This window comes from Pollicipes pollicipes, unplaced genomic scaffold (genome assembly GCF_011947565.3).
Source record: "Pollicipes pollicipes isolate AB1234 unplaced genomic scaffold, Ppol_2.1 Scaffold_4881;HRSCAF=5763_pilon_pilon_pilon, whole genome shotgun sequence".
Taxonomy (NCBI): domain Eukaryota; kingdom Metazoa; phylum Arthropoda; class Thecostraca; order Pollicipedomorpha; family Pollicipedidae; genus Pollicipes; species Pollicipes pollicipes.
The window spans coordinates 3,471,619-3,490,950 of record NW_023596576.1 but is presented as its reverse complement, the minus strand read 5'-3'; the positions used below and the strand labels follow the sequence as shown (position 1 = coordinate 3,490,950).

Here is a 19,332-nt window from a genome sequence, read left to right as displayed (position 1 = left end):
TGCACCACCCAAAGCAGCATCTTAACTCAGTGTACCACACAAGTTTAGTCTCTGTCTACCTGTGATGCGCCGGTTGCGTTCACCGTTTATGCCTGCTGATCTACCTGAGTCCATTGTGTATATCCAGTGTAACGCCCACGTCCGCTGTGTATATCCGGTGTAACGTCCACGTCCATCGTGTATATACGGTGTAACGTCCACGTCCATTGTGTATATACGGTGCAACGCCCACGTCCATCGTGTATACCCGGTGTAACGCCAACGTCCGTTGAGAATACCTGGTGTAACGCCCACGTACATTGCCTATACCCGGTGTAACCACCCACGTCCATTGTGTATACCCGGTGTAACGCCCACGTTCATTGCGCATACTCGGTGCAACGCCCACGTCCATCGTCTGTACCTGGCGTAACCGCTCACGTCCATTGTGAATATCCGGTGTAACGCCCACGTCCATTGTGAATACCTGGTGCAGCGCCAACGTCCCTTTTGTATACCCGGTGTAACGCCTACGTCCATTGTCTATACCCGGTGTAACCGCCCACGTCAATTGTGTATACCCGGTGTAACGCCCACGTCCATTAGCTATCCCCGGTGTAACGCCCACGTCCATTGCGCTGATGATGGGGGTTATAGGGCGCACCAACTACTAACGTCGTTTTGGACCCCACATCCCAAATGTGTCTATGTCTAGGGCATCACCCACGTCCATAGGGTGGGTGGTACACCCGATGGTGGGTAGCTATGCCTAGGGCGCTGTAAGACCAGGGCACCCACTCGACCGACGTTCCCCGCGCAACAGCCCAGACGGCGTGTTCTAGCCTGGCAGCCGGCGGCCGCTCGTGCAGTGTCTGTCCACAGCGGGGAGGGGAACGGGGGGGGGGGGGGGTCCGGGCGTGCGGGCGCCTGTCGCCACCTGGCCGCTGTCCCGCTCATCCGTCTCGAGCCGGACACGGCGCCGGCCCGGCACCACCGGCCGACGGCGTCCATCCCCACGTGACACCAGTCCGTCGTCGGACGACGACACCGCGCTCGAGGCGGCGTCCACGGCCGCGCCGCACTCGGCCCGGTCGGCGGGCGCATTTCGCCAGCGGGCGGCGGACGCGGCGCGACCATTACGCCGCGCCCGGCTCGCCGCCCATGACAACGAGCAATCCGATAATGCGCGCGGCGGCGGTATGAGCCAGGTGTCACTCGAGCGCACTCGGGCGTAGCTGCGCCGGCCCATTTGCAGGTCTGCACGTGGGCGGAATTTGAGAACAAGAGGCGGCAGCTCGTCACCGCTGGGCGAGCACCCAATCAGCCCAAGTGCAGCCAAGAAATAAAACACCGAACGGCGCCAGGGTCATCGTGCATGCCTTCGGCGCCCCATGGGTGATCATCCTGCCTGACCGGCGGCCGCCTTGGCCTTTCAAAATAGTTTGGCCCGCCCCCCGACGGAAATTTAACAATCAAAAGCCCGGCTGCAGCCTTAAGGCCATGGAAGCAGGCGAAATAAAAGCCAAGTCCAAAGGCATTGAAAAGGAAAGACATCGCCTCAAATGACTTTCGGCGGAGAAGTTACGGGCTTTGAAACTTTGCTCGAACAAACACATGAATGTAAAGGTACCTGAAGCCTTTGGCAGCCTATAAAATGAGCCCATATGACGAACACACAAAAGCCTCAGCAGCGTCTGAGGTCGGATAGCGGGCTAGCAGGTTCACGACGAACGTGCGCCACAGCTCAGCTCATGGACGGCCACGGGCCCTTTGGTGCTTCGCCGGAGGATGGCCACGGGCCATTCTGTGCTTCGCCGGAGTACGGCCCGTGCCCTGTCATGGGTCCACCGTGTTAGACGCGTCCAGAGGTTCTCTTGGGTGTCATACCCGGCCAGAGATCCATCCGTGTGGCATACCCAGCCAGGGATCCATCCGTGTGGCATACCCAGCTAAGGGTCCATCCGTGTGTCATCACCAGCCAGGGATCCATCCGTGTGTCATACCCAGTCAGACATCCATCTGTATGTCATACCCAGCCGGAGATCCATCCGTGTGGCATACCCAGCCAGGGATGCATCCGTGTGGCATACCCAGCCATGGATCCATCCGTGTGGCATGCCCAGCCAGGGATCCATCCGTGTGGCATACTCAGTCAGGGATCCATTCGTGTGTCATGTCCAGCCAAGGGTCCACTTGTGTCTCACGCACGTCATCCGAGCCTCACGCCCGGCCAGCGGTTCGTCCGTACCTCGTGCCTGGCGAGGGATGTGAGCTGTGCCTGCGCGCTCCGCCGCAGCTCCAATATGCCAAGCCTATATACGTGCCTCCGTGCCCAGTCCACCGCAGCGGCCGCCCCAATACCGCCTTCGTCTGGGCCCCGAGGTGATTGGTCCGGCTCCGCAGCTGCCGGCTAGTTCTGCGGCCGCTGATGTTATTTTAAATCTGCTCTGGACTTCCGCCGCCGCGCGCCCACTGCCAATTGAAAACCGGCTGCTGGATGGATGGACGGTGGGGGTGCGCCGCACGGGCCGTCCGGGCGGCGAGACACGTCCAAACGCAGGCCAGTGTTGGCGCACGCTCCGCGCTGAACGCACAGCGTCTCCGTCAGGTTGTCCCCGCCGGCCTATTTCACGGGCGACAGCTGGCGGCCATCACGCCGCCGCCGGCGGCGACCTTCCTCGCGTGGGGGTCACCGGCGGCGCCCGGCGACGCGGGGGCGGCGGCGCGCTGCGCGTGCCGCGGGCCCGCCGCGTGCCGACCGGTGCCGCGCGCCGCCCGAATGCCACCGGCCGCCCGGCCACGCCCGGCGCCGTGCCCGGGGGCCAGTCGCCGGGGGAGTCTGCTGCGGAGGGGAGGGGGCGTGGACGCACGACAGCGGTTCGGGGACAAACGCCGCCCGCCGTCGACAGGCTGCAGTCCGGGTGACGGCAGGCCAGATGACCGGCTGACGCGGCAGAGCCGTGGTCGCGCGTGACGGGCGTGAGACGGCCACCACGCACGTCACGGCAGGGGTCGGGACTGACGTGCCGGGAGGCGGTGGCTGCCTTCCCGCGCGCCTGCTCACACCACGCCATGATGCCTGACACACATGCTGAGCTGAGCTATACGCATCATATGACGCCGGCGCCCACCGACCTTCAGCTGGAGCAGCTGCTCGATGGTCTCCAGGGCCCGGATGCGAAGTTCGCTGGGCGCGTTCTGGGCCAGCCGGCCGATCTCGGCCACGCATTCCGTCATGGCCGTACCTGCCGGAAGCGACGAAGGGACGACGCGGAAGCGATCAGCCTCACGTGTGACACGACGGCCAGCCACCAGACGACACCGTGCTCAGTTATGCGTGACAGATCAGCATTGATCGGCACCGCGTTCACTTAGCGGTATTAAAACGACGATAGCACAGCCATGGCTCTACGTTAACACAACAGGAGTACTGAGTTCACTTTCCAGCATTACAGCGACGCTTATCACAGCCATAGCTCCAAGATAGCAGGTTGTCCGCGCGCAAGCACGCATCCAAACAGCGCGTTCGCTAATCACACGGCAGAGGACAGCTGAGCTCCAGCAGCGCCCGCGTTGCGTGGCGCGATGGCGCTTAATCTCAGGACGGCTGAGCGGCCGGCGCCGCCCCGGCGCCGCCAAAAACATATAATCGGCGCGGTGGCGGCGCGTCGGCCGGGTCATTCCCGCCGTCGCCCGACCATCGGTGCCGTAACTGAGAGGCCGTTCGCAGAAACGGCGCGAGAGGCGGCGATTGGTCGGACCGAACGGCGGCCGCCAGTCGCCGGCCGGTGGCGGCCGCGCGGAGCGAGGCGCGAGTTCGCCGAGCGGGGAATGAGGCGCGAAGTTCGGTGGGCGGAAAGGTCAGCAGTAAGTGGGGCCCAGGATCGTGAACAGGTGACTAACTGACGAGCAGGCCCGGCGGCCAGCTAACCCGTTTGAAGACATCGGTCGCCGAGCATGCTCGCTTACCGGCGCGCCCACTGCCAGCCAGGAAAGGTCAAAAGCGAATGTGACAGGGCACTGACGACCCTGCGGGCATTCTCCGACAGGCGCCTTCTGAGGGCCGTCTAACAAGCCACGAACTTGCACGCCAATGAGCCCCAACTGGTCTCGCGAGACGCAAGTGTTTCAGACCTACTCTCGCAAATGGTCGCACCAGGGCTGGTCTCGACTGCGCCGCCGAAACGCACGCGGTCGTTACCGGTGACAGGGGTCGAACGCCTGATCTGATCAGGGCGCTCCTGAAATGGGCCGCCCCCTCGCCGTGACAGCACGACATCAGCAGCCGCCAGCGAACCGTGACAGCACGACATCAGCAGCCGCCACCTCGCCGTGACAGCACGACATCAGCAGCCGCCACCTCGCCGTGACAGCACGACATCAGCAGCCGCCAGCGAACCGTGACAGCACGACATCAGCAGCCGCCAGCGAACCGTGACAGCACGACATCAGCAGCCGCCAGCGAACCGTGACAGCACGACATCAGCAGCCGCCAGCGAACCGTGACAGCACGACATCAGCAGCCGCCACCTCGCCGTGACAGCACGACATCAGCAGCCGCCACCTCGCCGTGACAGCACGACATCAGCAGCCGCCAGCGAACCGTGACAGCACGACATCAGCAGCCGCCAGCGAACCGTGACAGCACGACATCAGCAGCCGCCAGCGAACCGTGACAGCACGACATCAGCAGCCGCCAGCGAACCGTGACAGCACGACATCAGCAGCCGCCAGCGAACCGTGACAGCACGACATCAGCAGCCGCCAGCGAACCGTGACAGCACGACATCAGCAGCCGCCAGCGAACCGTGACAGCACGACATCAGCAGCCGCCAGCGAACCGTGACAGCACGACATCAGCAGCTGCCAGCGAACCGTGACAGCACGACATCAGCAGCTGCCAGCGAACCGTGACAGCACGACATCAGCAGCCGCCAGCGAACCGTGACAGCACGACATCAGCAGCCGCCAGCGAACCGTGCCACATCCCCGCATCGCGACAATGCAATCACCGTGTTATGGCAAACCAGTCGCGCAACGAGTATCCGACGCGGGGCTGATAACGTCCGCGGGGCTGATAACGGACGCGGCGCTGATAACCGACGCGGGGCTGATAACGGACGCGGCGACGTGGGGCTGATAACCGACGCGGCGACGCGGGGCTCATAACGGACGCGAGGCTGATAACTGACGCGGGGCTGATATCGGACGCGGGGCTGATAACCGACGCAGCGACGCGGGGCTCGTAACCGACGCGGGGCTGATAACCGTCACGGCGACGCGGGGCTGGTGACCGACGCGGCGACGCAGGGCTGATAACGGACGCAGGGCTGATAACGGACGCGGCGACGCAGGGCTGATAACGGACGCGGCGCCCAGGAGACATCCGGACCGCCCGTCGCGAACGTCAGCCCATCGTGCGCATAGGAGAGCAGGAGGAGCGGCAGCAGAGCGCCGCCCGTCCTTTCTTCGCGTCCAAGAATATCACAGCTGGGCGCGGCGAGGGCGGCGGGCCGATCTCCACCTGACCTTTGGTCGGGCCGGCCCGGCAAAATGATCGTCCCACGCCGCCGGCCGGCCGCCACTGCGAATCCCGGCCGCCGGCCATCAGCACCGAGGGGGCGCGCTGACTTATTCAGACGCTCAGAGTCGTGCGGCTCGGGGGCTACCGTGGCGGCGGCTACGGGGGCGGGGGCGGGGGGGACGGGGGGAGCGGGGGGCGGGGCACGGCATCGGCCGACTCGGGCGCCACACCCAGACGGTGCGACGGTGATTACCCAGCCATACCCAGACAGTACGACGGTGATTACCTAGCCACGCCCAAACGGTACGACGGTGATTACCTAGCCACGCACAGACGGTACGACGGTGATTACCCAGCCACGCACAGACGGTACGACGGCGATTACCCAGCAACGCCCAGGCAGCTGTGTCTCAGCTCTGCCCCGTCGCGCTCACGTGGCGGGGTCTATATTTCGCCGCTCCGGTCCGGTCTGTATTCCTAGCTCCAGCAGGGTCTGTATTCGCTCGCTTCGGTTCGGTCTGCATTCCTCCCGCTCCGGCAGGGTCTGTATTCCCCCGCTCCGATAGGGTCTGTATTCGCCCGCATTGATGCCAGCACTTTCACGCCAAGCCCACATGACGCGGAAAGCGATGACCAGTCGCCTACAGGCAGTTGAGGCTGCTCGCGCCCAGCCGGGCGCTGACAGCTGTTACCGACCGCCAGCGGCGCCCCTTAGGAGGGCGCCACGCTGAGAGGAGCGGGGCCGCCGCGGCCCAAATCAACTTAGCGTTCGCTGGCGGCGCATGCTAACGTCCGACTTTCCACGACTGCGGTAAACAAAGAGGGGTCGGGTTATGAAAAGTACAAAGCTCGCATTTGAAAACCACTCGAAGCCATTAAGTTTCATGCCGTTGTTCACTTGATATTGACATTCCAGAAACAGGCCGCAGCCGTCATGCAACATAACGCAGCAGGTCTCAAGTTAGTACCGTGAAGAAGGAAATGTCCCTGGACGCAGGAAGTTCAGCGAGAGACCATTACTAAGAGTCAGCTGAGTAATGCAGTACCCAAAGGATGCACGTTAGGTGGTGACCTAGGTAAAAATTACGGCGGTCGGTATCCACCACCAGCAGACATAACCGATAATCCAGGTTAATTTACGGAGTGACCACTGTCATATTTATATTGGTCACGACTACAAGACGATATATTTGCAAAAACGGCTCACATTTAACGTCACAGCGCTTCGAAGAGAAAAAAAAATGAATGTACCGGATCGCAACTCTGAGCGCAGCTCACGCACCGCTCCAATTAGGCGACATCAACAAGGAAGGAGCCCGTCATGCATAGTCTCTGAAGAACTGGCTGCATTACAGCATTTCACTTGCACTAGTGACGAGGGACCTGGAAAGAGCTGAGGCGCAACAAAGGCGATGTCTCGGGCCAATCGCCCCGCGCTGTCCAGCATTATCGTCTCAGCTGTACTGACCGCCGCAGGCGTATGACGTCGCAGTGGACCGACCAATCGCGGTCCGAGCGCCTTTCGGCCCAATCGCCCCCAGCGCACCGCCTGGACCGCGGTCCGCATCGGCGAAGTACCTGAGTTGCCACCTGAGACGTCGCATGTACGGGGACCGCGGCACTGGCTGACCCTGCCGCGACTGTGGAAGCCACCCAGTCGGCTAAATGAGGGACAAGTCACCGGCCGCTGACGGGAGCTCATTCGGTCAGTGCCGGGTGTCAAGCTAGTTGGTCTCCCGACGGGGCCCTTCTGTTGTTGTTCATTGGTGTTTTCGGGCACATCGACTTCGATGGTCATTTTACGCCAATAACGACGCTTTTACGTAATTAGTATGGTGTGAAAATGACTTGGAAATCAGTATATTTTAAGAAAGAAAAGAGTTGTTTGGATCAAGAAAGGAGGCATTGTCCCCGAGCACATCTCTAATCGTCAGGGGCGAAGCCTGCGGACCAAAGTGACGTCGTCGTTCTTCGATGAGGCACAGACATGATACAATGACGTGGTGGAGAGTGAGATCGGTACCACACCGCTGGCATAGGGGTCTGTCGGCTCCATGCAACAGATGGCCATGGGTGGCATACGTATGCCCAATACGCAACCTGCATGAAGTCACTTCTTCCCACCGAACACTGCGAGAGCATGACGACCACAAGCCCAACTCGGTTTTTATCTCCGTGAGCTTATTGCCGCCCACCTAGTCCCAACAACGTTGCAGTTTGCTTCTCAGGAAGGCCTTGACTACCGGGTAGAAATCCCTGGCAGGGATAGGCAAAAATCGGGTATATGGTGCCACCGCTGCTCGCTTGGCAGCAGCATCAGCCCACTCGTTGCCCACGATACCGACGTGACTGGGGATCCAGCACAGGGCAACTCTCTTTCCAACCCGATTCAACTGTGTCAGGCGTGATAAAATGTCCTGTATAGGGGGGCATGATGGATAAAAAGACTTCAGTGCAGAGAGCCTGCTCAGCGAATCTGTAAAAATGGCGTGTGAATATTCTTCACCGACTTCCATGAGACATATCACCTTGGAAATCGCAATTAATTCCCCTATGAAAACTGACGAGTGGGCCGGTAACGAGAACGAACGAGTGACGGAACCGCTGATGAAAGCACAACCCACGCCATCCGAGGTTTTGGATCCGTCTGTGTACGTCAGGACGTATCCTTCATAACACCACGGAAGCTTAAGTGCCCTGGACCACATTAGGTGTGGTGTGCCGTCTTTTTTCCTAATTTCCGTAGGCGAGGTATCAATGAAGGGCATGGTCACTTGCCAAGGAGGAGAAGCCGGGTGGTTTACTTGCTTTACACCCCGAAGAGGAATTCCGCCCTTGAGCAATAAGGCTCTCATTCGGAAACTCGAAAGTTAAAGCGTGCTGCTGCGGCCCATGACGAAGGGAACTTACGGCAAACCGAGAAAATACTGCATAATATGTCGGATGAAGTGGGAACTGCCGCAGCTTCAAGGCATAACGTATGCCGAGCATTTTCCTTCTAGTCGAAAGTGGTGGCTCGTGTGCCTCCGTTAAAAGCCTGACGGAAGGTGGTGTGCGGAACGCCCCAGTAACAATGCGAATGGCAGTATGGCGGATGGTATCCAGAACACGCTTGCTGGATTCAGACGCGCCATCATACACAAAGCATGCATAATCCAGTTTGGAGCGGATGAGTGAACGATATAAAAGCATAAGCGTGCTTCTGTCTGCCCCATATGATGTGCGAGACACACACTTAAGTATGTTGAGAGATTTAAAGCAGCGATCGCGTAACATTTTAAGATGTGCATGATATGTAAGGCGGCGGTCAAAGTGCATCCCAAGGTACCTGGCCAAGGCCTTATTTGGAATAGAGCGACCATATAGACGGATGCTCAGGTCATCACATCGCTGGCGATGACAAAAATGCATCGCAACGGTCTTGTCGTCTGAAAAACGAAACCCGTTCATGTCACCCCCCTCTTTCAACGCGGTCCACAGCCAGCTGGAGACGTCGCTCCATCGCTGGTGCCCTCGCTGCACTGGTCCAAGTAGTAAAATCGTCAACAAAAACGGCACATCCAACTGACTGGGGGAGCAAATCACAAATATCATTCATCATAACTGCGAACGGCGCTGCACTTAACACGCCGCCCTGGGGCACGCCGTTTATTTGTTGGTACCTATCGGAGAGCACGTTGCCGACCCAAACACGGAAATATCGTTTGGCTAAAAACCTTTGGAGAAAAGTACCCATATGACCACGTGTACCATATTTTAAAACCCTTTGAAGAATACCATGGCGCCGTGTGGTGTCATAGGCGGCTTCAATGTCAAAGAACATTGTCCCCATGTGCGCTGTCTCTTGAAAAGCCTTACGAACCGTAGTGTCCAAAGCTAAAAGGTGGTCCACCGTAACACGGTTCTTCCTAAATCCGCACTGCGAGTTACTAAAAATATCGTTGATTGACCCGCACGACGCGCCCCTCAGCCATCAGGATCCGATGAAGCCGGGGGCGTGGGCGAAGGGGCACGGCTACCCCGATAAAACGAGGATAAGGAGTAGTGATAGAGGCGGATGCGGGAGTGCGGGTAATGTGGAGGGAGCGGGCAGGACAAGGAGCAGGAGCTCACGTATCGGCAGGGTCGCTGAGAGGAACAGCTTGCGCTGTCCACCCGTTACGGGGGCTGGGACCCGAAGGGGCGCTAGTCCCCTACACCGACCGAAGCCGGTGCCCTGCGGGGCCGGTGGGACCCTGCGGCCATTATTCATAGGCCACCAGCCTCACGTGAAGTTGTACAGCGTTAGGTCCGCCTGATCTCACTCACTCCTGGAGATCGGACCGCTTGCAGGTCGCAGCACAGGTCTAAAAACTCATCATGGATGCCAAATATGCGATACATTTTCAGCTATCGTAGCCGTCGGGGAAAATTTCGTGACGTAAGTTTCATGAGGAAAAGAAATTAGGGACACGGTAATTAAACATATAAATATGGGATTGTTCATTCAAACGAGCCGAAACAAATGGCGCGATGAATGAAATGAAACGCGGGTGCCTCAACTAATAAGAAATTCAAATCGTTTGAAATGGAAGCGACTTAATAACATCCACATTCATATTTAAATACTTTCAACCAGACTCCAACAAAACTTCGTCTTTTCCTCTGCCACTCCGACAAAGGTGATATATTACGCAAAAGTAAAGGGCATCTGGGGGGAGGCATACCTTGCTTTTTTAATAATTTTTGGCTGCTTTTTGTTCCTGGTGCGATGGACTGCCGTACAAACCAATCAGGTATCGGCAAGGCCCTAAAGCAGAAGGTATAACCGTCCGGCCAAATTCCGCTGCTTCGACTGATGACGTCACAAGTGTAATCGGCACGTAATGGTCAACGGCGGACACATGCTAACCGCAGTTCCCTTGGCTTTTTGCAACAGTTCTAAGACTGGAAGCCGTTAAATATCTTTGGTTGGATCATAACAGGAATATTTCTTTTCCGAACAGGCCATATCAGCTGCAAAGTTAATTAATAATTAATTGCCTGGCGCCCCAACCGGGCGCCTCGGGCTGGAAAGCCGGGAGATAACACTCTCACAAAGCATTTCCGGGAACTTATTGCCGAAGTTTAAATATATACGCAAACGGAAAAGTTAATGAGCGCATATTAAAGAAGTAACAGTTAGAAATCATACAGACATAAAGGGTCAAGGCCAGGGCAGGCTAATTGAGGCGTTTCATTTCTTCGACAAGTACATGCCCTTTGGCTAATTGAGGATGCTGTCACGGAGTTGTAGATGCCACTATGGGATCAGGTCAATGTCATTGCATAGGTTAGCGTGATAATTTGGTGTATTTATGCAACCAATGACTCAAAATATTTCCACATCCATTTTGCTCACGCTATGTAGCTTAAACGCCAGCTACAAATTTGTTCTGGTCAGCACATAGTCAGATGTATGTAGAATGCCAAAATGAGGTCATAAGAGGTCAACATGGCACGCAGTAAGCTAGTCATGCCATACACGCCTATGGATTGCTTATTACACATAAATCCAATATAATCACTTTTAATCCTGCATCGGGGCATCTTAGTGCCTGAAGAGATCAAAACCTGTTGTTTGTCACAACCTTTTCTGACCTTTGAAAGGTATTCAACAGCTATGGGTAGGTTAGGGAAATTGATTTTGAACTTGCTGCATAAATGGCTCTCACTTGCTCATGTCTTGTTTGAAATGCCACACAGACAGAAGCGTGCACAACACTTATTTAGCCTTCGTGCACAATACATAAAATATTTTAACACATCATAATCAAATCCAACAAGCACCGCCTCCACGCCCCCGAACATCAATCAGGTGAACTGATGAAAAGCAAACGACACGCAGGGGATTCGGGCCAAGGTTGGTGAAATTGTTTTGTCTTCCGCGCCACGCATTTGGCACTTAGCAAAGACGAACCTATGGCGATAGACAGGGATGACAGGGGGCTGGGGGCATGGGGACGAGCCTGGACTTCTGGTTTCGAAGCCGAATCCGAAGACAAGACAATGACATGACGCCGAAGCCGAAGCCCGTGGCTTCAATGTTTAAAACTGCAAAGTGGAAGCCGAAGCCAGTGGTTTTACATTTAATTAAACAGCCGAATCCAAAGCCGGTGGCTTCGAACATTGTACACGCGAAACGTCAGCCGCATCTGAAGTCCGTGGCTTCGTGGTTCAGAAACGCAAAACAAAGGCAAATCACGATCAGAACAAAATTCCGAGACTGAATCTGAAGCCGAATCTGTGTAGAGCATATCAGTGTAGAGCGTACTGCGTTGTTTTCCGCGACTAAAACGTTCGTGATGCCTGCCAAAACTTGTACGGGATCGAGAAACATCACAAGGGCTTTGCGGAATGGTTGAGGCAGAGTGTCGGTATTACGGGAGGAGATTTTCCGACTATCATCCTCGCCCTCTGTATTAGCACGTACATAACCTTTCGGACAGTTAGTTTCCCCGCCATCGCCAGGTAAAAATTTGCCCAAGGCATGACTAGCTGATTTGGGCTCCCAGACGTGTATGCGTAGCGGCCTCGAAGTCGTTTGGCGTATTGTGGTAACGGGATAGACGAGACTCTTTTTGCAAAGTAAAGCCGTGGCTGCAGCGTAAAAATCAACATGACAAAGCCGAAGCACTTCTAGTTCGCGTCGAGCCAAAACCGAAACCATAATTCGCAACTTATTTAAAGCCACAGCAGGAACCAGTTGTTAAAAATGGCACGCTGCCTTAGCTGAGGGTACTCGTTCAAAAACTCAAAGCCGAGGCAGAAACCGAGGCGAACCGTGAAAGTGGCTCAAAAGGACAGACTGAGACAGACCAGTCAAACCAGCGTGTCTGCCGTTACCTTGTCTGCCGAGCGCCAGTTTGCCGGCGGCCGTCATACCGAGACAGGCCAGCGTGTCTGCCGTTACCTTGTCTGCCGAGCGCCAGTTTGCCGGCGGCCGTCATGCTAAGACAGGCCAGCGTGTCTGCTGTTACCTTGTCTGCCGAGCGCCAGTTTGCCGGCGACCGTCATGCCGAGACAGGCCAGCGTGTCTGCTGTTACCTTGTCTGCCGAGCGCCAGTTTGCCGGCGGCCGTCATGCCGAGACAGGCCAGCGTGTCTGCTGTTACCTTGTCTGCCGAGCGCCAGTTTGCCGGCGGCCGTCATACCGAGACAGGCCAGCGTGTCTGCTGTTACCTTGTCTGCCGAGCGCCAGTTTGCCGGCGGCCGTCATACCGAGACAGGCCAGCGTGTCTGCTGTTACCTTGTCTGCCGAGCGCCAGTTTGCCGGCGACCGTCATGCCGAGACAGGCCAGCGTGTCTGCTGTTACCTTGTCTGCCGAGCGCCAGTTTGCCGGCGGCCGTCATGCTAAGACAGGCCAGCGTGTCTGCTGTTACCCTTGTCTGCCGAGCGCCAGTTTGCCGGCGACCGTCATGCCGAGACAGGCCAGCGTGCCCGCCGTTACCTTGTCTGCCGAGCGCCAGTTTGCCGGCGACCGTCATGCCGAGACAGGCCAGCGTGTCTGCTGTTACCTTGTCTGCCGAGCGCCAGTTTGCCGGCGACCGTCATGCCGAGACAGGCCAGCGTGTCTGCTGTTACCTTGTCTGCCGAGCGCCAGTTTGCCGGCGACCGTCATGCCGAGACAGGCCAGCGTGCCCGCCGTTACCTTGTCTGCCGAGCGCCAGTTTGCCGGCGGCCGTCATACTAAGAATGACCAGCGTGTCTGCCGTTACCTTGTCTGCCGAGCGCCAGTTTGCCGGCGACCGTCATGCCGAGACAGGCCAGCGTGTCTGCCGTTACCTTGTCTGCCGAGCGCCAGTTTGCCGGCGACCGTCATGCCGAGACAGGCCAGCGTGCCCGCCGTTACCTTGTCTGCCGAGCGCCAGTTTGCCGGCGACCGTCATGCTAAGAATGACCAGCGTGTCTGCTGTTACCTTGTCTGCCGAGCGCCAGTTTGCCGGCGACCGTCATGCCGAGACAGGCCAGCGTGTCTGCTGTTACCTTGTCTGCCGAGCGCCAGTTTGCCGGCGACCGTCATGCCGAGACAGGCCAGCGTGCCCGCCGTTACCTTGTCTGCCGAGCGCCAGTTTGCCGGCGGCCGTCATACTAAGAATGACCAGCGTGTCTGCCGTTACCTTGTCTGCCGAGCGCCAGTTTGCCGGCGACCGTCATACCGAGACAGGCCAGCGTGTCTGCTGTTACCTTGTCTGCCGAGCGCCAGTTTGCCGGCGACCGTCATGCCGAGGACAGGCCAGCGTGTCTGCTGTTACCTTGTCTGCCGAGCGCCAGTTTGCCGGCGGCCGTCATGCTAAGACAGGCCAGCGTGTCTGCTGTTACCTTGTCTGCCGAGCGCCAGTTTGCCGGCGACCGTCATGCCGAGACAGGCCAGCGTGCCCGCCGTTACCTTGTCTGCCGAGCGCCAGTTTGCCGGCGACCGTCATGCCGAGACAGGCCAGCGTGTCTGCTGTTACCTTGTCTGCCGAGCGCCAGTTTGCCGGCGACCCGTCATGCCGAGACAGGCCAGCGTGTCTGCTGTTACCTTGTCTGCCGAGCGCCAGTTTGCCGGCGACCGTCATGCCGAGACAGGCCAGCGTGCCCGCCGTTACCTTGTCTGCCGAGCGCCAGTTTGCCGGCGGCCGTCATACTAAGAATGACCAGCGTGTCTGCCGTTACCTTGTCTGCCGAGCGCCAGTTTGCCGGCGACCGTCATGCCGAGACAGGCCAGCGTGTCTGCCGTTACCTTGTCTGCCGAGCGCCAGTTTGCCGGCGACCGTCATGCCGAGACAGGCCAGCGTGTCTGCTGTTACCTTGTCTGCCGAGCGCCAGTTTGCCGGCGGCCGTCATACCGAGACAGGCCAGCGTGTCTGCTGTTACCTTGTCTGCCGAGCGCCAGTTTGCCGGCGGCCGTCATACCGAGACAGGCCAGCGTGTCTGCTGTTACCTTGTCTGCCGAGCGCCAGTTTGCCGGCGACCGTCATGCCGAGACAGGCCAGCGTGTCTGCTGTTACCTTGTCTGCCGAGCGCCAGTTTGCCGGCGGCCGTCATGCTAAGACAGGCCAGCGTGTCTGCTGTTACCTTGTCTGCCGAGCGCCAGTTTGCCGGCGACCGTCATGCCGAGACAGGCCAGCGTGCCCGCCGTTACCTTGTCTGCCGAGCGCCAGTTTGCCGGCGACCGTCATGCCGAGACAGGCCAGCGTGCCCGCCGTTACCTTGTCTGCCGAGCGCCAGTTTGCCGGCGACCGTCATGCCGAGACAGGCCAGCGTGTCTGCTGTTACCTTGTCTGCCGAGCGCCAGTTTGCCGGCGACCGTCATGCCGAGACAGGCCAGCGTGTCTGCTGTTACCTTGTCTGCCGAGCGCCAGTTTGCCGGCGACCGTCATGCCGAGACAGGCCAGCGTGCCCGCCGTTACCTTGTCTGCCGAGCGCCAGTTTGCCGGCGACCGTCATGCCGAGACAGGCCAGCGTGTCTGCCGTTACCTTGTCTGCCGAGCGCCAGTTTGCCGGCGACCGTCATGCCGAGACAGGCCAGCGTGTCTGCCGTTACCTTGTCTGCCGAGCGCCAGTTTGCCGGCGACCGTCATGCCGAGACAGGCCAGCGTGTCTGCTGTTACCTTGTCTGCCGAGCGCCAGTTTGCCGGCGACCGTCATGCCGAGACAGGCCAGCGTGCCCGCCGTTACCTTGTCTGCCGAGCGCCAGTTTGCCGGCGACCGTCATGCCGAGACAGGCCAGCGTGTCTGCCGTTACCTTGTCTGCCGAGCGCCAGTTTGCCGGCGACCGTCATGCCGAGACAGGCCAGCGTGTCTGCTGTTACCTTGTCTGCCGAGCGCCAGTTTGCCGGCGACCGTCATGCCGAGACAGGCCAGCGTGCCCGCCGTTACCTTGTCTGCCGAGCGCCAGTTTGCCGGCGACCGTCATGCCGAGACAGGCCAGCGTGTCGAGCGCGGACAGGCGACGAGTGTGGTCCGGCTCGGCCGCCATCGAGAGCAGGTTGGCAGCGAACGACGGGTACCGTGACAGCACGTGTTCAGGCCGGTCGTGCCCCACCTGGCCGAAGAACTTCATCACACCTGTCGAAGTGGGCCCACACGTCAGTGCCGGGGCTAGCGGACGGAGACGAGTGCGGAGAGCGGCGAGGGTGCGCCACTCACGATGAATGTACGAGAGTTGGGTGCGGACGGTCCACCAAAGCAACGTGACCTAACGCCGTGAGAGTCACAGGAGTGGCGAACTCGGGCCGACAGACCGCCAAAAATAACCTAACCTGTTCATACCAGTTCTACAAATTTGGCTACCAAACCACAACACCGGGTGGGCGCATTCCAAGAACAGCGGGTCATGCAACGCCAATCGCGCGGCCCAATCCAGTTAAACATTCAGCACATTGATCGCCAGGGGACTGCGGTCGGGGCACCTGCCGTTCCTGGCGCCGCCGGCGCCGCCCGGTCCGGCAGCACCACCTACCCGGCAGGATGTAGTCGTGCATCGACGCGTCCTCGGGCACGGTCAGCAGCTTCTCCAGCCGCTGGGTAACGCCCTCCGCCTCCAGGTGCTCGAAGCCGTGGTCTGGGGCGCGCCGGGACGGCGGTGAGCCGCTTCGGACCAGCTCAGCGCAGGGGCACGCACAGATCGACACCAGGGACGCCCGGTCGGCGAAGTCGGCTGAGCGAGTCTCCGAACGCGTTTCGACACAGGCAGATAGCTGCAGGTTCCGAGCGTTCTGGGCGGACACTCCGAAATCGATTTCCCCTCACTTAATTCGGCTTAATATTTATATAATATATAATAATTTCGACTTAACGATGTCCATTAATTGCAGACACGCAGTGCTGAGGATGGCTTCTACACTAACGAGATCTTCGCTAATGGCATCGATTCAAACGGAACATTTGGAAACGCAAATGCCGGGAAAAACGGAAACTACTAGCCCCCGCGTCTTCGTTGATTGCACTAGCTGTCAAAGCATTAAATGAATAAGAACGGGCCCCAGAGCAGCAATCATCGCTGAATCATAACCAAAGCCGCCGCCATACACTTTTGCAACACCGTGGCCGCGCCGTGCGCCGCGCATCCAACGCTCCCGGCCGCGTCCCGGGCCAGCCTGCGCCACTCACCGGCCCGCGCCAGCGTGGTGAGCAGCTCGAGGGCGTTCAGCTGCACCAGAACGTCGCGGCCGAACACCTCCTGCACCAGCTCAGGCAGCAGGCCCACGTCCGTCAGAAGCTTCATGTTCTCCCGTGACACGCACGAAACGCTGACCGCCACCTGCCGGCCGGAAGGGGTACTGGTGCTTACAGAACGGCAGCGCGGCAGATGGACGGCCATCTAATGCGGCGTGTAGGCGGTCAGGTCCAGGATAACAAGTGAGAAACTGGACAGGGTAATGCCATGCACACGCATTAACATGCCATCTTTCAGGGACTTTTACTGACACCATGTAGTGCTGGCAAATTCAGCATGGTCGCAATTATTTGGATCAATGATTATACCTGAACCCAAATTGCAGATAAAAAAGTGGAAGAAATTGCAGCATAATGCATGGCTGACATTGGTTTGATCTTTGACAACTGTTGTGACAACTATCTCCAGGTATTTCACGCCCATTTTCAAACACAAAAAGCAAACAGGTGGAGGGTGGGTGCTCATCCGAGCTCACCTCGTATCCCCGGTAGCGGACGACGTCGCTGGAGGCCATGGTTTGGCGCAGCTGGTCGAGCAGTGGCGGGCTGAACACCAGTAGGACGGCCTGTTGGCTGCTACAGGCCAGCGCCGTCACCACACGTATGGCCGCCGAGCCCACTGACGCCTCGCGGCACCCTGCAGATAGTCAGCCAGGTCAGCACAGATAGAGCAGCCAACACCCACCAGAGGTTGGAGGTGCTGCGCAGCTCTGGTGATGATTGGCTGTTGGTATAGAGCACAATGATAAGGGGAAATTTCAGTCTGACAGCATCATTGTCAATCCATATTTCACAAACAGGTGGCAGACAGATAAAGCTAACACAATGTGTGGAATACTAAAGTTCAAGATCAGAAAAAAACTTAAAAAGCTAATCTCAAAACATCATTGGAGGTGAACAAATCATACCAATGCAGCTGATAACATTCTTCAGTAATCCAGAATGGAGTTTCAAGTTCCTCAATGCACTGTCATCAGCAACACATCGTGACACCTGTAAAAAGACAAAGGTTATGTACCCATTCTGATCAATCCTGTCAAACCACATGGGATGCTGAGATGCATCAGACTGTTTTTTTATATTTGGACTAAGGACTCAAAGATATGCAAGAATCTCCCAGGGATGCTATTTCAAAAAGCTGCCATACTGGCAAAGAAAATTGCAGGAGCTCCATAATATTTTTAGTTCAAAAGATGCATCAGCTAACTCAAATCAAGAGTTGCCTGGGGCCTAAAGTCATGTGGCAAACAGCAGATGAGGAGATCCAGCAGCTCACCTGTTTGAGCACCAGCAGTTTGACAGCCTCCATGGGGTGGGACAGAGCTCGGTCAAGCTCAGTTGGGTACCTCATGATGTTTACAGAGGCTGGACTTGCAACTAACAGCTTGCCAAGCACATCAGAACATGTCTCCACCTGCTCCCTATGAAAATAAAGTACATGATAGCAGAACAATTACAATGGATGAAATGAAAGACAACACCAAACTGTTCTTTTTTAACATCATTTACTTCACTTGCTAACCTTTGAAACTGGAGCAAGAAAAACCATTACACCTCTGAAGGTGTTATCCAGAATGCTTGCAGTATGCATTAATTTTAAGATTCCAAAAATCATGAAATTGTGTCATATGCTGGGCTCAAAAATGGCATCAGCTTATAACTTTTGCTTGAATTTTGTATTACATTTTACCTTTCTAAACAAAATGTCCATTTTTATTACCCCTAGCTATGCTTCTCCCTACTGTTATCTGCACATGGGTCAGGTTCCTAATTGAAGTTGAAGAACATTGCTCTATACACGAACCATGAGCAGCCTAAATTTAAAGTCAAGAGAGCATTGCCACAATAATGCTTGCTTAATTTTTGAAATGGAAGCAGCAGCATATGAATGCATAATCATCCCCAGAACAAGTATCAAACATGGTATGTTAGTCAATTATCAAGAAAACAATCCAATGAGCAGCTAACTTACTTGCTGGAGCTGTTCAAGCAGTCAAATAGAATTTTTAGATCGAGCTCATCGCCAGCATTTTGAATATGATCAATACGGAGCGTAGATAAAACGTTCTTCAGTTCGTCCAGGCCAGACTTTGGTTCGGAAGAGATCGATATATTTTGGAGCAGGATAGAAAGATCACTAACGGACACAGCCATTGTTCCCACTGCAGATGACCTCTGCCCCAATTATTGGACACAGACAAATTGAGAAAACTTGAAATTGTCCAATTGATTTGAATGGACACGTCTCCGAGACGCTCGACTGGGCGGAAGGATTCTGGAAAAACAACGGGTAAGCCAAAACGGGACAGAACCGAGCCCCGCAATGACGAGGCTTATGTGTGTGTTCTGATTTGTCGTCGCGCCATCAATTGGCTCATGTACACAATCCAGAACTCCTAAATTGATCTTTCAGTCATGAATTATTTTGGCATATAATTCTCCCTACAAGCAATTACCACTACAGAAATTGAACTGATAAATTACAGAATTCCCAGAACTATTTGAAATGCGCAAGCTGCCATCAAATCAGAAATGTTCTTGAATACAAAAAATAAGTAGCGCATCCCAGAGTGTTTTGCCAAATGAACAACTGAATCTAGCCCACGGAGGCAGATTTTTGTCAGGGTCGATGTTGAGTTGGCCCTCCC

The 19,332-nt window shown here is 56.8% G+C and overlaps 1 protein-coding gene across 1 annotated transcript in view; it reads right to left on the bottom strand.

The window, feature by feature from the left end:
- LOC119101803 (26S proteasome non-ATPase regulatory subunit 5) overlaps positions 1-19,004 on the bottom strand; it is a gene marked incomplete at its 3' end in the record, with an annotated part of 44,488 nt that extends 25,484 nt beyond the window's left edge. The window contains exons 1-8 of the mRNA XM_037225226.1: positions 18,657-19,004; positions 17,961-18,105; positions 17,593-17,677; positions 17,161-17,321; positions 16,619-16,769; positions 15,969-16,070; positions 15,386-15,574; positions 3,115-3,224 (exon numbers count right to left, since the gene is read on the bottom strand). Coding sequence (XP_037081121.1) covers positions 3,115-3,224; positions 15,386-15,574; positions 15,969-16,070; positions 16,619-16,769; positions 17,161-17,321; positions 17,593-17,677; positions 17,961-18,105; positions 18,657-18,838 — 1,125 coding nt within the window. The remainder of the gene's footprint in view (positions 1-3,114; positions 3,225-15,385; positions 15,575-15,968; positions 16,071-16,618; positions 16,770-17,160; positions 17,322-17,592; positions 17,678-17,960; positions 18,106-18,656) is intronic.
- Between the last annotated feature and the right edge of the window lie 328 nt (positions 19,005-19,332).